The sequence below is a fragment of the Arachis duranensis genome, chromosome 7 (genome assembly GCF_000817695.3).
Source record: "Arachis duranensis cultivar V14167 chromosome 7, aradu.V14167.gnm2.J7QH, whole genome shotgun sequence".
NCBI lineage: Eukaryota > Viridiplantae > Streptophyta > Magnoliopsida > Fabales > Fabaceae > Arachis > Arachis duranensis.
The window spans coordinates 1,284,653-1,300,866 of record NC_029778.3 but is presented as its reverse complement, the minus strand read 5'-3'; the positions used below and the strand labels follow the sequence as shown (position 1 = coordinate 1,300,866).

Sequence of the window (16,214 nt, the reverse complement as noted above, 5' to 3'; positions counted from 1 at the left end):
AATGACTTGAAAAAAAAAACACCAAATTAAACCGGGTTAATTTAATGAAACATTAGTATCTATAATTTGTAAATTTTATATGTTAAAATAATAAAATTTTATTTTTAAAAAATAAATTTAACAAATATTATATCGTATTTATATCAAAATAAATTATTTTAAAACAAAAAATATGTCATATAATGTAAAAAATATTAATTGAAGTATAAAATTAAAACTTAAATTTAAGCTTATTTTTAATTAGAATATAAAATACTTGTTATTTTGACTATTCTCATATTTATCATTATTAAATATATCTAATTTAGCAACAAAAAGGTGGATTAGTAGACTAGTATAACTAATGTCCTATATTTTTATTAAAAAAAATGAATATACTACTTGTTCAACTAATAATTTATCCTAAATTATGTCACCCAAAAAAAATCCTAAATTAAAATTGGGACTTTAATTTCTTTATGCCTGCCCTTTCAATTCAATGTGTTAGTCGAGAAACACCAAGCATAGTCGCCATTGATTTTTCCAAGCATTAAGCTTTGAGTACGTACACTACGGTCAATTCATGGTTCACTACTTTACTCATGACTCGTGACTCGTGACTCGTCAAGTCAAATGATACGTTTATACATGACGAAGTCAACTTAATTTACAATCATCAATTTTTTTTCCTTATATATTAGGATATATTAAAATCAATTAATTTCTATTAGAATTATTTAGTATATTTAAATATTTATTATAAATATTACGTTTTTATTATTTTAATTCTCATGGTTAGAAACAAGAGATTAAACTGAAAAAAAAATTTGTATATTATTGAGTGTATTCAAGTTATCTAAAATGATACAATATAAAAATATATTTATAGATGTTACATAATATCTTATAATAAATATTCAAATATGCTAAATAATCTAATTGATTCTAATTATATTCTAATACTCATAATATTTATAAATAATTTTAATATTATTTTATTTTATATAACTTAAATACACACGAATTTTTTTTTTTTATTACTCTATCTCCCTTATCTTTTTAACAATGTATATATAATAATTAAATATCTCTCATGCTCAACCTATTCAAAAAATAATAAAATTAAAGGAGTATTACACTCCCATAAGGTCATCAATTACTTGAAAACTACATAGGCTGGACAATATTTTACTAAAGATAATTAATTAAAGTTGAATTGTAATTGAAAAGTATATTTTTATATAAAGCAAGCATATCTAACAAATATAACAAATTGATATCACAAAACAACTGACTACCACATAACGACCTTTTAAGTTTAAATCATGTTTTTATGTTTTAAATTCAAAAATAAAAAACAAGGGAGCTATAAAAGCTTCCGTATGATTAATTCAACGCAACATATACTCATATTTTTCGCATTTAACCTAAAAAAATTTTTGACTTGGATATTATTCAGTCTTCTGCAATGCTTCATAAAAAACGTCGTCGCGGTATCGATCAAGAAGTTTTTTCCAGGTTTTCTCTAATAAATCTCTTGCTCATGTAGTCTTTTATTTGAACAGCATTGTATCTATTCATCTTTAAAATTTTAATCAGCTGAGTTGGTCGAGTGATTAGTTTATTCTGCTTAAATAAATGTCGAATGTTTGAGGGTTTATTTGGGTGAGTTTCTAAGAAAACATCTTTTTTCAAGTTATCTTTTTTTAAAAAATCTTATAGAAAAGTAAAAACAATTTTATATTTGGATATCTCATGTAGAAAGGTCTTTTTATCTATCAATTATGTTTAGGTATAACAATATAAAAGTACTTTCTTGTTTAGATCTTTTAAAAAAATATGTAAATTACACCTTCTCAAAAAATATTTTTTTTTTATTTTACTAGTGCTTTTACTTTTACTATTAAAAATTTGTCAAACACATTAAAAAATAAAAAAAAATCTTTTTTAAGAAAAAATATTTTTTTAACAAAATAATAGCGCTCAAATATGCACTGAATATCGTGTATATAACATCTCATTAGCCAACAACAAACCATTAAATAAAACTCAAAGCCGTATTAGATTCATCCTTAACCTAAAATTGTGTAGTTTAAATTCTTCCTTAAAATTGTTCTTACTTCTCTTAGGGTTTATGATTATACCCTAAAATAAATGGAACGTGACTTGCAGGAACGTGAAAGGAAATTCCAAATGCAAAATCGAAACTACTTGTCGTCTTGCACAGGCACACTGCACATTCAATTCCGATGCCGACTACTATTTTTGCAAATCCGATCCTTTCACCATGGCCATCTGGAACTGGTAACTCTTAACACCATCCATAAACGCATAACTAACGTTTGTAGAAATTTCATTGTTTATAATAAAATTGATAAATAAGCTGCATTTCGACGGATTAGTCTCTATAATTTTATTATATTGAATTTTCAATTAGGTTTTTATACTTTTATTTTTTTTTTTATTGAATCCCTACACTATATCAAATTTTGTAATTAAATCCCTGTCATGACAAAAACGTTGAAATTAATAACTAATGGACTATTTGTACTATCTGAGTACTATAGATAATAAACATCTTCCCAAAAATTTAAATTGATTTTGGAATTAATTAGGATCAAACTCTTAACCTTTCGAATCTGGAGCTCTAATACCATATCATGATACCACTCATCCCAAAAGCTTCAGCTGATGGGAAAAGGTAACACTAATGGTTATATTTCTAATACTTCCTAAACCTCAATTGTACACATTATACAAATATTACATTGGCTCCTCGTACTTTTCCTAAAATATTCCGTTAAACAAAACAAATATGCTCAACACTTTGCTTGAAATTATTTTGTATAGTTAAAATTCTAATGTTTTTGTCACGCTAAAGATTTAGTTACAAAATTTGATATGATATAGAGACTCAATTAGAAAGAAAAAATATAAAGATTTAATAGAAAATTCAGTAAAACTATAGGAATCGATTGAGTAGTTAAACTCTAAAAAAAATACCAGCAAAATTCTTCACAAAAACATATATGAATAAGTGAAGTTTAAATTAAAACTTTTTACTTTGATCACAAGAGATAATTTAAAGATAATATAAAATTTTATTAGTATTTTTTTAAAGATTAATCTGTCTTAAACTTAAATTTTTAAATATTTATTTGTTATTTTACTCTAATATAACATAATATAACTTACTTTATCTTATCTTTTCATATCTTTTCAGGAATTTTTCCGTGGGCTTTTCTGTGAATTGGAGTAATTCTTGTGTCATGTTGTCTGCGGAAACAAGAGACAAGATTCCCATTGCTTCTTTCGTTATTCGAATCATTGATTCTGCCAAAGATCGCAAGGTCTTGGCTAAATTAGGTCATCATAAACTCACTTTTTGCATTGAATAATTTGAAATACAATAAGATATAGCTTTAAAATTTCAATGGTTAATTCTAGCGAGAAAATTCATTATTGACCTTGAGTTCCTCGATTTGAAAGCTTCATCTCCAAATGTATGTACTTCTATTATTAATCGTACTATTTAGATTGTCTAACAATTTATCTCAAAATAATTTTATGATAGTGGTTTTGCATCTTGATTTCAAGACTCATATTTACTTATGTCTTTAGTGTTAGTGTAAAAAGTTGTTTAATTACGTCTATTTTCTAGAATGACTATTCATACGTCGTTATTTTTATTGACGTGTCATTATGTAATTAGATACATATGTAAAATTATTTTATACTGTCAATGCATCAAAATATAAAAAAATTACATAACTGGATATACAAAAATATTATATTTATATTAAAATTAGCTATTTTTTATGGTATAAAAATATATATGTTGCTTAATTTATTTTCAATATGTTTATATTAGAAAAATGTTATTTGTACACCAAAATTAACCACTAAAATCAGTCACCAATGTATTTGTATATAAATATATGTGTGATTTAATTTATTTTCAATGTGTATTTGTATTCAGCCACCAATGTATTTGTGTATAAATACATGTGTGGTTTAATTTATTTTCAATGTGTATTTGTATTTCAACATATATTTTATACTAGTAACTTATTTTTAGTACCTGATTTTAGTGTACACGTAGTATAACCCTTTATATTAATAACTGATTTTAGTGAATATACGCTTACTTGTTGAATATGTTAAGCTTTCAAGATATTCAAATCATTGAAACAAAATCATATTTGCTTGAAACACAGGGAAAAGATGTTTATTCCATTTGGCCTACCAAAATCATGAATCATCAGAAACCAAATTCTGCAGTTCTTGAATCTGTTGGTCGAATGCTGACAGAAAAAATCCATACTGACATAACAATAAATACTTCAGATGGAAGCATTGGAGCTCACCGCGCAGTTCTTGCTGCTCGATCACCTGTTTTTCATAGCATGTTCAAACACAATCTAAAAGAGAATGATGATTCCACCATAAACATCTCAGACATGTCAATAGGATCTTGTCAAGCATTCATAAACTATCTTTATGGTATCATTGATGATGAAGAATTTTTCAAGCATAGATTGGAGCTTCTTCATGCGGCAAACAAATATGACATTTGTGATTTAAGAGATGTATGCAATGAGAGCCTTGCAGAGGATATTGATTCAAGCAATGTTCTTGAGAGGCTTCAGGATTCATATCTGTATCAATTGCCAAAGCTGAAGCTTCATTGCATGCAATATCTTGTCAAGTTTGGAAGGATATTTGACATTAAAGATGATTTCGATGCATTCTTGCAAACTGTAGATAAGGATTTGGTTATTCAACTCCTTGGTGAAGTTCTTAGTGTCTGGAAAGGATCTTAATTTTTTTCTCCCCTCAAATAAGCATAGAGAAATAGCTTGTTTTAAATACTTAAAAGATTTGTTTCCATTTGATGGATGCAGTTCTATTACTTGAATAGATTTTTTTTTGTTTACAATATCTTCTAATTCAATAAGTTAAGCATTAATTCATCGTGGATATGAGTTTTTTTTAAAGTTTGTTGCTGGCTAATAGATTACTACAAATACAAGGCGAAATTTAAATCCTAATACTTGTTAAAACTTGAAAATGTGTTATTTTTTTTAAAGTCCTTTTTATTGTTTCTTTTTTGTCTTTTTTTTTTTGGTCAAGTGGATTGGACAATTCCCAATCCTAGGCATTACACCCATGTTTCACACACACACTACCATGAGTATCATGGATTCTTAAACCAACAACCAGCCTCAGCTGGGATTTGAACCCGGGTGCAGCGTTGTATGAGGCGGACAGGTATGCCAAAAGCTTTTTTGTCCTTTATACGGAGAAAATGGCAGGCCCTGACATCTTGTTCTCCAATCCTGCATGGTTTTTTGGTATTGTCCAAACACAGGTTCTTTTTGGACAGGTCAAGCCTTCAGGTTAAGTGGCCCAATTATGATATTTATATTGGGCTTAGTAACATTGTGGCCCAATTATGAAATATTTATATTGGGCTTAGTATAGCCCAACCCGAATTGTGCCGCTTCTAAAGTGATTGGATACTTTGCTTTGAAAGCACATTCTGCATGTTCTTTTTAGTCTTTACTCTTCCAATCATTCCCAATAGCCAATAGGAGAGTCATAAGTCACAACACTTGACTTAGGCTGGGTTTTGGTAAAATTTTTTGAAGAGGTGCTTGTACTTTTTAAAAGCATAAGCACTTCATTTTGCATTTTAAAACACCTAACAGGAAGTTTTTTAAAGTTGGCTTGTGCTTATCAAAATTAAAAAAAAATCTAATATAAAAAATATTTAAAATTACCATTATTAATTATTAACACTAGATTTTATTTATTTTTTCACACATATTTTTCGCCATTATATTGTCATTAGAATCGTCGTATATTTCTAATTTCTCAACCTAACATTCACAAATTCTAACACAATCTTCGTATAATTTTACTTGAGATATGTGTCTCATTTTTTGTGATTTGTAGAAGTGAGTCAATATATATAGATGTGTAATAAATATATTAGTACTAACATTAGATTACATACAAATTTTATTATTGACTCATGATAACTCTATTTATATTAGTATAGAGAGTAAATCAAATAAATATTTAAATTATTAGTCTCTAAAATTTAAAAAAAATATTATTCTTCATTAAAAATATGTTTATTATAATTTTTTAATTTTTAAAAGTTGTTTTACCAAATACAATTATAATACTTGTGCTTATTAAAAATTATTTTTAACGTGATTATATCAAACGTAAGTGCTGTAGTTTTTAAAAGTCGTCTTTTAAAAGACAGCTTATAAATTACTTTTAAAAAATAAAAATTTTACCAAATTAAGTTTAAGAAATTAACTAAAAACTACCAGCGACTAGGAGGACTACATGGGACGAAGACCATTGTAGTTTTTTCTTTTTTGGTTAACAAAGGCATACACGTAAATCAAGAAAAATCCAATCACATTATAATTTATAACACAAGCAATACATGAAAGACTGTGTACAAATGAATAATATGTTAGCATATAATTTAAAAATTTAATTTTGATATATTGATAATATAAAATATTTTATATAATTATATTTTTTAAATAATTATTTATATAGTTAATATAAAAAATAATTATTTTTATTAATGTGATATTATATAATTAGATGTATATATAAAATAATTATATATTAAAATTAAATTTATAATATAAATAAAACAATGATGTACAAAGATGAATACATCACACTACTTAGTTTAGTTCATTTTTATTTATGAGTAATAAATAAAAACAGAGAGTAGGATGAGATGAAAGAAGTGTTGCATCAATGAAATTGGAAGATGAACATGAATATGAACGATTCTGCATACAGAGTTGAAACGACTTGTCGTTTTGCACAATGGAGAATCGACAATTTAGTTTCATGCACTTATCGCAAATCCGATCCTTTCACCATAGCCATCTGGAACTGGTAACTCTTATTAACACTTAGTACCTTCTCTTCTGGATAATTATCAGTTACTTTATCTTATCTTTTTAGGCATTTATGTGTGGAGAAGAACAGAGTTTCTTGTGTTAAGTTGTTTCCGGAAGCCAGAAACAATCTTCCACTTTCATTGTTTGTCATTCGCCTGCTTAGCTTTGTCAAAGATCGCAAGGCCTTGGCTCAATTAGGTTTTCTTAATTCTATTTTGAAATACAACAGATAGCTTAGCCTCTGTTTTTGTTTTTACATTTCAATGGTGCTTGTTTTGATGCAGAGGTAAGAGACAAATTGCTGAGCAGCAGAGAAGGATTTGTGTGGGGAATTGAAGTTCTACTTCCAGGGAGATTTATTACTCATGTTGAGTTTCTCGATTTGAAAACTTCATCTTCTTAGAATCGCTTCTACTATTACTATTATACTGTTCGTCCTTGTCGTTTTATCAAATTTGTAATTAAATTCCAATAACTTAGAGTGGTAATTTCAATTTGGAGATAAATGTTTTAGTACAATAAAGACTTAGATTTTAAAATTAAAAAAGTAGGGACTAGATTAAAAGCTTTTGAATTATAAACATTTAATTATAAATTCAATGAAATTATAGTAAGCAATTTAATTGTATGTTTTTTAACTGTATGTTACTCTTAGAATCTCTTCTACTATTATACTAGCCGTTTTTATAATTTTGTCAAATTTGTAATTAAATTCTGATAGTTTAGGGTATAAAAATTTAGCTCTTAACCTCAATTTGGATGTGAATATTATGTTAAGGAAAAGTATATAGAACAACAAAGATTTAGTTTTTTCTAGTAAGAGGATATTTTTGTAATTTTTTGGACAAAATATAACTTCTTCCAACCCAATTTATAAGAGTATAAAGATGAAAATTGAGTGTTTTAGATTATGTTTATGTTGTTTTGGAGACAATATTTATAATTATATTTTGGATTATGTTTATTTTGCTTTGAAAACAATATTTATAATTATGTTTTGGATAACAACTTGGTTTATAATCATGTTTATTAGATATTTATAATTATAAAGATTTTAATGTTTGTGAATATAAAAAATATAATTTTTTTATGCTTTTAAAAATTATAAATTTATTAATATAGTTATGAAATAATGTATATTATTCAGTAGGTAATAATAAAAAAAAAGGAGTTTTGGCGAGCTTAATTAGCCCGTCAACCCACCAGCCCGCAATTAAGTAGGACGAGATAAAATTTTAGAATAAGCTCATTAAGCAGGACAGGAGGGCCAACCTGCCAAAAGACGGATTTTTGGTGGGACGGATTTCTCCGCTTGCCACTCCTAAGTATAACTAATTAATGTCCTATATTTTTATTAAAAAAAATTGAATATACTACTTGTTCAACTAATTTATCCTAAATTATGTCACCCAAAAAAAATTATCCTAAATTAAATTTTGGGACTTTAATTTCTTTATGCCTGCCCTTTCAATTCAATGTGTTATTCTAGAAACACCAAGCATAGTCGCCATTGATTTTTCCAAGCATTAAGCTTTGAATTAACGTATCTATACGTACGTACACTACGTTCAATTCATGGTTCACTACTTTACTCGTGACTCGTGACTCGTCAAGTCAAATGATACGTATATACATGACGAAGTCAACTTAATTTACAATCATCAATTATTTTTTTTCATATATATTAAAATATATTAAAATTAATTAGTTTCTATTAGAATTATTTAATATGTTTAAATATTTATTTTAAAATATTACATTTTTATTATTTCAATTCTTATAACATCTATAAATATTTTTGATATTGTATTATTTTATATAACTTGAATATAGACGATTTTATTTTTTGTTGTTCTATCTTCCTTATTTTTTTAACAATATATATATAATAATTAAATATCTCTCATGCTCAACCCATTCAAAAAATAATAAAATTAAAGGAGTATTACACTGTGCCATAAGGTCATCAATTACTTGAAAAATGAAAACTATATAGGCTGGACAAGATTTTACTAAAGATAATTAATAATTAATTAAAGTTGAATTGTAATTGAAAAGTATATTTTTATATAAAGCAAGCATATCTAACAAATATAACAAATTGATATCACAAAACAACTGATTTTAAGTTTAAATTCAAAAATAAAAACAAGGGAGCTATAAAAGCTTCCAGGTATGACTAATTCAACGCAACATATACTCATATTTTTCGCATTTAACCTAAAATATTTTTTTGACTTGGATATTATTGAGTCTTCTGCAATACAGGTACCACTCCATACCCTTCTATAGAACCTCTTCTTTCCATGTTTTCTCTAATAAATCTCTTGCTCATTTAGTCCTTTATTTGAACAGCATTTTATCTATTCATCTTTAAGATGTGACCTTACTGGCATATACTACTATATATGTTAGTGATTAAAATAATAAAAATTATAACTAATTTTGAGTTAGTCGAGTGATCAGTTTATTTGAATGTTTGAATATCGTATATGTAGTCAACAACAAATTGTTAAATGGAGCTCAAATCCGCATTAGATTCATCCTTAACCTAAAATTGTGTAGTTTAAATTCTTTCTTAAAATTGTTCCTACTTCTTAGGGTTTATGATTATACCACCCTAAAATAATTGCCAAGGCAACAAAGATGAACATTTATTTCATGACTAATAAATAAAAACAAAGAGAGGAAGATGAGATGAAAGAAGTGAAGATGGATGGGAGAGTGTGTTGAACGTTTTGTTGATTGCATCAATGAAATTGGAATGTGACTTGCAGGAACATGAAAGAACATTATTCCAGATGCGAAATCGAAACTACTTGTCGTCTTGCACAAGCACAATGCACATTCAATTTCGGTGACTACCATCTTTGCAAATCCGATCGTTTCACCGTCGCCATCTGGAACTGGTAACTTTTAACATTATCCATAAACGCATATATAATGTTTCTAGAAATTTTACTGTTTATAATAAAATTGATAAATAAGCTCAAAGATTTACATTTCGACGGATTAGTCTCTAAAAAAAGGGTTTAATTATTCTATCGGTTTTTACCATTTTACTGAATTTTCAATTAGGTTCATATATATTTTTTTTCTTTTCGATTGAGTCCCTACATTAAAATTAACGGAATAAAATTTCAATGTTTTTGTCACGCTAGAAATTTAGTTACAAAATCTGATATGATATAGAGACTCAATTAAAAAGAAAAAAAAATATAAAAATCTAATTGAAAATTCGTGAAACTATAAAAATCGATAGAGTAGTTAAACTCTAAAAAAAATACCAACAAAATTCTTCACGAAAACATATATGAATAAGTGAAGTTCAAATTAAATTTTTTTACCTTAATCATAAGAGATAATTTGAAGATAATGTGTCTATATCTATTATTGTATAAAATTTTATTAGTATTGTGTTAAAGTGTAATCTGTCTTAAATTTAAATTTTTAAATATTTATTTGTTATTTTACTCGGATGTAACATAATATAACTCACTTTATCTTATCTTTTCAGGAATTTTTCTATGGATTGGGCTGCTTCTTGTGTCACATTGTCTGCGGAAATAAGGGACAAGGTTCCCATTGCATCTTTCGTTATTCGAATCATTGACTCTGCCAAAGATCGCAAGATCTTGGCTAAATTAGGTCATCATAAACTCACGTTTTGCATTGAATTATTTAAAATACAATAAGATATAGCTTTAAATTTTCAATGGTTTTTCTCATTTTATGCAGAGGCAAAAGATAAGTTGCTTAAACAAGGAGAAAGATTTGAGTGCAAAGTTGGGTTACTTCCAGGGAGATTCATTATTGACCTTGAGTTCCTCGATTTGAAAGCTTCATCTCCAAATGTATATACTTCTATTATTAATCGTACTATTTAGATTGTCTAACAATCACATAATACTCAATTTCGTTCTTGAATTTACATATGAGTCTCAATTTAGTCTCTAAAGTTTTAATTGCCTTTATTTAGTTCTCAAACTTTGCGAACATGACTCATGTTAGCCCTTGAAAGAATTTTCAATGTATATACATTAATAGAACGCTGTCATGGACAGGGGAATGCCACACTAGACTCTGTAAAATGATGTCGTTTTGTTTTTGACACTCAAATAACAAAAAAACATTATAAGTGGTATTTACCGAAACTTCACTTAACAAAACAAGTGATGCGGTATCATTTTTGAGCTATTTGATTGTCAAAACTAAAACTACATCATGTTACATGTTTCAATGTGGCATTTGATTGTTCATTTCAACGCTCCATTAAGGTTTTTTAACTAAAAATCGTCTCAGGGACTAATGTGAGGCACGTTTATAAAATTTGGGGACTAAATAGAGGTAATTAAAATTTCAAGAACTAAATTGAGACTTGTATGCAAGTTTAGGGAGCCAAAATAAGTATTAACTCGTCTAACAATTTATTTCAAAATGATTTTATGACAGTGGTTTTGCATCTTGATTTCATGACTTATATTTACTTATGTCTTTAGAGTAACAGTGTAAAAAGTCTATTTTTTAGAACCACTATTCACACCTCTAATATAAAAAGAAATTATTTTTATTGACGTATTGTGACATAATTAGATGCATATGTAAAATTGTTTTATACTGTTAATGCATTAAAATTAAAAATCTTACATAAGTGGATATACAAAAATACTATATCTGTATTAAAATCAGTTACTTTTTATGGTATAAAAATACATATATTGTTTAATTTATTTTCAATATTTCGATATATATTTTATCTTAATATCTAATTTTAGTGACTAATTTTAATATATAGCGTACTTGTTATCAAGTTTTCAAGATATTCAAATCATTGAAACAAAATCATATTTGCTTGAAACACAGGGAACAGATGTTTGTTCCATTTGGCCTACCAAAATCATGAATCAGAAACCAAATTCTGCAGTTCTTGAATCTGTTGGTCGAATGCTGATAGAAAAAATCCATACTGACATAACAATAAATGCTTCAGATGGAAGCATTGGAGCTCACCGCGCAGTTCTTGCTGCTCGATCACCTGTTTTTCATAGCATGTTCAAACACAATCTAAAAGAGAATGATGATTCCACCATAAACATCTCAGACATGTCAATAGGATCTTGTCAAGCATTCATAAACTATCTTTATGGTGTCATTGAAGATGAAGAATTTTTCAAGCATAGATTGGAGCTTCTTCATGCGGCAAACAAATATGACATTTGTGATTTAAGAGATGTATGCAGTGAGAGCCTTGCAGAGGATATTGATTCAAGCAATGTTCTTGAGAGGCTTCAGGATTCATATCTGTATCAATTGCCAAAGCTGAAGCTTCATTGCATGCAATATCTTGTCAAGTTTGGAAGGATATTTGATATTGAAGATGATTTCAATGCATTCTTGCAAACTGTAGATAAGGATTTGGTTATTCAACTCCTTGGTGAAGCTCTTAGTGTCTTGAAAGGCTCTTAATTTTTTTTCCCCCTCAAATAAGCATAGAGAAATAGCTTGTTTTGAATACTTTGTTCCCATTTGATGGATGCCATTCTATTACTTGAATGGATTATTATTTTTTTTTTGGGTTAAATTCTCTTAGTTGCAGATGCCCATGCTTTTGATTCGAAAGCCCAGTTGGTCCTTACACTTTCAATAAAATTACAAATTAATCTTTATATTTTAAAAGTTTGTAACTAGGTCTTTAAAGAAAATTAAAATTTACAATTTAGTTTTCATCGGTCAAAAAATGTTGATTTAATAGAATATTCTCAGCATGTTAAAATAGAGAGAATATACTGAGAATATTCTGTTAAATCAAACACTTTTTGAACGACAGGGACTAAATTGTAAATTTTAATTATTTTTAGGGACTCAATTATATATTTTTAAAGTATAGGGACCAATTTGTAATTTCATTAAAAATGTAGAGACCAACCGTATAATTTAACCTTTTTTTTTTCACAGTATCTTCTAAGGCGAGATTTGTATTCTTTTTTTTTGTTTTTCACGATATCCTCCAACCTGACAGGTCAAGGACTGATCGATCACGAATCTAAGTTCTATTTAAGGGTTTGCTGCTGGCCAATGGCCAATGAGTTGTTGTATGTAAAAGACGAGATTCGAATCCTAATACTTGTTAAAACACTTAAAACTTTAAAATGTGTTATTTTTTAAAAAAAATGTCCTTTTTTTGTCTTATTTTTTGGTCTTTTATACAGAAAAAATGGCAGGCCCTGACAGCTTGTTCTCCAAGCCTGCATGATTTTTTCGTATTGTCCAAACATACAGGTTCTTTTTGGACAGGTCAAGCCTTCAGGTTAAGTGGAGTGAAGTTACTTCTTTCAATCTATTTATCTGAGAGAGAACATTGTGGCCCAATTATGATATTTATATTGGGCTTAGTAACATTGTGGCCCAATTATGAAATATTTATATTGGGTTTAGTATAGCCCAACCCGAATTGTGCCGCTTCTAAAGTGATTGGATACTTTGCTTTGAAAGCACATTCTGCATGTTCTTTTTAGTCTTTACTCTTCCAATCATACCCAATAGCCAATAGGAGAGCCACAAGTCACAACACTTGACTTACAAAAGACATCACCAAAGCAAACACGTAAATCAAGAAAAATCCAATCACATTATAACACAAGCAATACATGCAAGACTTTGTGTACAAATGAATAATATATTAGCATATAATTTAAGAATTTAATTTTAATCTACTGGTAATATAAAAAATAACAACAATGCTAGAAACTAAGATGATATTAGTCAAATATTTTTAGATGAATTTAAAATTTCTACGTAAATGGTATTTATGCTAAGTATTAAGATGTTTTTTTTTTTATAAATTAAATTGTTTTAAATCTGTTTTTTAATTTATCATATTTTAGACATTTGAAGAAGAAAGGAGAGTAAAGAGACGGAAACTAATGATATTCTAATTTAAGTGGTGTGAAACATTTCATAACCAATATTCTAAATCATAAATAAATAAAACTAATTACTATATTTATAATTAATTAAGTTGTTTCATTCTTGATTGATTTGGAGTTGTTCCATATACTTTTTCAAAAAATAATTATTTTTGTTGATGTGACATTACATAATTAAATGTATATATAAAACTAATTATATATCAAAATTAAATTTATAATATAAATAAAACAATGATGTACAAAGATGAACACATCACACTACTTAGTTCATTTTTATTTATGACTAATAAATAAAAACAAAGAGAGGAAGATGAGATGAAAGAAGTGAAGGTTTTGGAAGATGAACATGAATATGAAGGATTCTGCATACAGAGTTGAAACGACTTGTCGTCTTGCACAATGGAGAATCGACAATTTAGCTTCATGCACTTATCGCAAATCCGATCCTTTCACCATAGCTATCTGGAACTGGTAACTCTTATTAACACTTAGCACCTTCTCTTCTGGATAATCACTCACTTTATCTTATCTTTTCAGGCATTTATCTGTGGAAAGGAACAGAGTTTCTTGTGTTAAGTTGTTTCCGGAAGCAAGAAACAATCTTCCACTTTCATCTTTCGTCATTCGCCTGCTTGGCTCTGCCAAAGATCGCAAGGCCTTGGCTCAATTAGGTTTTCTTAATTCTATTTTGAAATACAACAACATATAGCTTAGTCTCTGTTTCTGCTTTAACATTTTAATGGTTTGTTGTTTTGATGCAGAGGTAAGAGACAAATTGCTGAGCAGCAGAGAAGGATTTGTGTGGGGAATTGAGGTTCCACTTCCAGGGAGATTCATTATTCATGTTGAGTTTCTCGATTTGAAAACTTCATCTTCAAATGTATGTTACTCTTAGAATCCCTTCTACGATTATTCTGTTCCTCCTTATTGTTTTATCAAATTTGTAATTAAATTTCAATAATTTAGAGTGATAATTTCAATTTGGAGATAAATGTTCTAGTACAATAAAGACTTAGATTTCAAAATTCAAAACAGTAGGACCAAATTAAAAGCTTTTGAATTATAAACATTTAATTATAAATTCGATGAAATTATAGTAAGTAATTTAACTATATATTTTATAACTGTATGTTACTCTTAGAATCTCTTCTATTATTATACTGTCAGTCTTTATAATTTTGTCAAATTTGTAATTAAATTTCAATAGTTTAGGGTATAGAAATTTAGTTTTAGCCCTTAAGGCTTAAGTATTGCTAACTTCAATTTGGATGTGAATATTATGTTAATTCTAATGTTTTTTTGTACAACAAAGACTTAATTACAAAATTCAAAACAGTATAAGAATCTAATTGAAAGCTTTTGAACTATAAGCATTTAATTTCAAATTTAATGAAATTTTATTTACTGAAAGAGGAATTTAACTGTGTTTTTTCTGTCTAATAGTTTATACCTATGAACACAGGGAGAAGATATTTGTTCTATTTGGCCTAACAGAATTATGCAGCAAAGATCAAATTCAGCAGCTCTTGAATCTCTCAGTCGAATGTTAATGGAAGGAATCCACACTGACATAACAATAAATGCTTCAGATGGAAGCATTGGAGCTCATCGTGCAGTTCTTGCTGCTCGATCGCCTGTGTTTCGTAGCATGTTCTCTCATGATCTTAAAGAGAATGATGATTCCACCATAAACATCTCAGACATGTCAACTGAATCTTGCCAAGCATTTATAAACTACCTTTATGGCATCATTGAACACCAAGAATTTGTAATGCATAGATTGGAACTTGTTCGTGCTGCAGATAAGTATGACATTTGTGATTTAAGAGATGTGTGTCATGAGAGCCTTGTAGAGGATATTGATTCAAGCAATGTTCTTGAGAGGCTTCAGAATGCATATTTGTATGGATTGCCAAAGCTGAAGAATAGTTGCATGCAATATCTTGTAAAGTTTGGAAAGATATTTGACATTAGGGATGATTTCATTGTATTCTTGCAGACTGCAGATAGGGATTTGATCACTCAAGTCTTTCATGAAATTCTTGGTGTCTGGAATGGTTTTTGAAGTTCTTCTTTCTTTCATTATTATACCTTTTGTCCTAATTCAATGTACCTAACTTATTTAGTTAGATAGTTAAAAAAATTGTAAAAATATAATTCAAAGAGACATTAAATATAATGTCATAGCTGTAAATATATATAATGTCATATTTCAATTAAATATCTAAGAGTGACATTAGCATTGACTAAGGAATTATAATGAATAGATTGGAGGCGAGAATACATTAAATTGAAGCTTTATATATGTGTAATGAACTAATGATCACTAATATTGTAATTGTTTTTTTTGGTTTCCCAAAAA

The 16,214-nt window shown here is 27.8% G+C and overlaps 3 protein-coding genes across 5 annotated transcripts; all 3 read left to right on the top strand.

Moving 5' to 3' along the window:
• The first annotated feature begins 3,248 nt into the window (after window positions 1-3,248).
• LOC107496044 (BTB/POZ domain-containing protein At1g55760-like) lies at window positions 3,249-4,808 on the top strand. Its single transcript, XM_021126929.2, is given in 2 exon segments — window positions 3,249-3,482; window positions 4,197-4,808. Coding segments are annotated over 2 exon segments (840 nt in total). The 3' UTR covers window positions 4,803-4,808.
• Window positions 4,809-6,725: 1,917 nt separating this feature from the next.
• Window positions 6,726-16,059, top strand: LOC107496199 (BTB/POZ domain-containing protein At1g55760). 3 transcript variants are annotated; one of them, XM_052251842.1, is made up of 4 exons: window positions 6,726-6,918; window positions 7,007-7,121; window positions 14,614-14,732; window positions 15,315-16,059. In XM_052251842.1, the coding sequence occupies exons 1-4, from the start codon at window positions 6,847-6,849 to the stop codon at window positions 15,915-15,917; spliced, it is 909 nt and encodes a 302-aa protein (XP_052107802.1). In that variant the 5' UTR covers window positions 6,726-6,846; the 3' UTR covers window positions 15,918-16,059. The 3 variants fall into 3 exon arrangements, with proteins under 3 accessions (XP_052107802.1, XP_052107801.1, XP_015972893.1); XM_052251841.1 differs by lacking the exon at window positions 7,007-7,121 and adding an exon at window positions 14,390-14,523 and having other exon boundaries at window positions 6,779-6,918; window positions 15,315-16,048; XM_016117407.3 differs by lacking the exons at window positions 6,726-6,918; window positions 7,007-7,121 and adding exons at window positions 14,128-14,323; window positions 14,390-14,523 and having other exon boundaries at window positions 15,315-16,037.
• On the top strand, window positions 10,490-12,389 carry LOC107496201 (BTB/POZ domain-containing protein At1g55760-like; the record flags this gene model as incomplete). The annotated part of the gene is made up of 3 exons (XM_021127008.2): window positions 10,490-10,571; window positions 10,662-10,777; window positions 11,787-12,389. Coding segments are annotated over 3 exons (801 nt in total), but the record flags the coding sequence as incomplete, so codon positions are not given.
• Window positions 16,060-16,214: the final 155 nt, after the last annotated feature.

Bases quoted from the DNA above. Each gene is read 5' to 3' on its own strand.
- LOC107496199 (XM_052251841.1), top strand. From the start codon at position 6,788: ATGAACATGAATATGAACGATTCTGCATACAGAGTTGAAACGACTTGT. The intron at 6,919-14,389 runs GTAACTCTTATT...TTATCTTTTCAG, and splicing joins ACCATAGCCATCTGGAACTG to GCATTTATCTGTGGAAAGGA. The intron at 14,733-15,314 runs GTATGTTACTCT...CTATGAACACAG, and splicing joins TGAAAACTTCATCTTCAAAT to GGAGAAGATATTTGTTCTAT.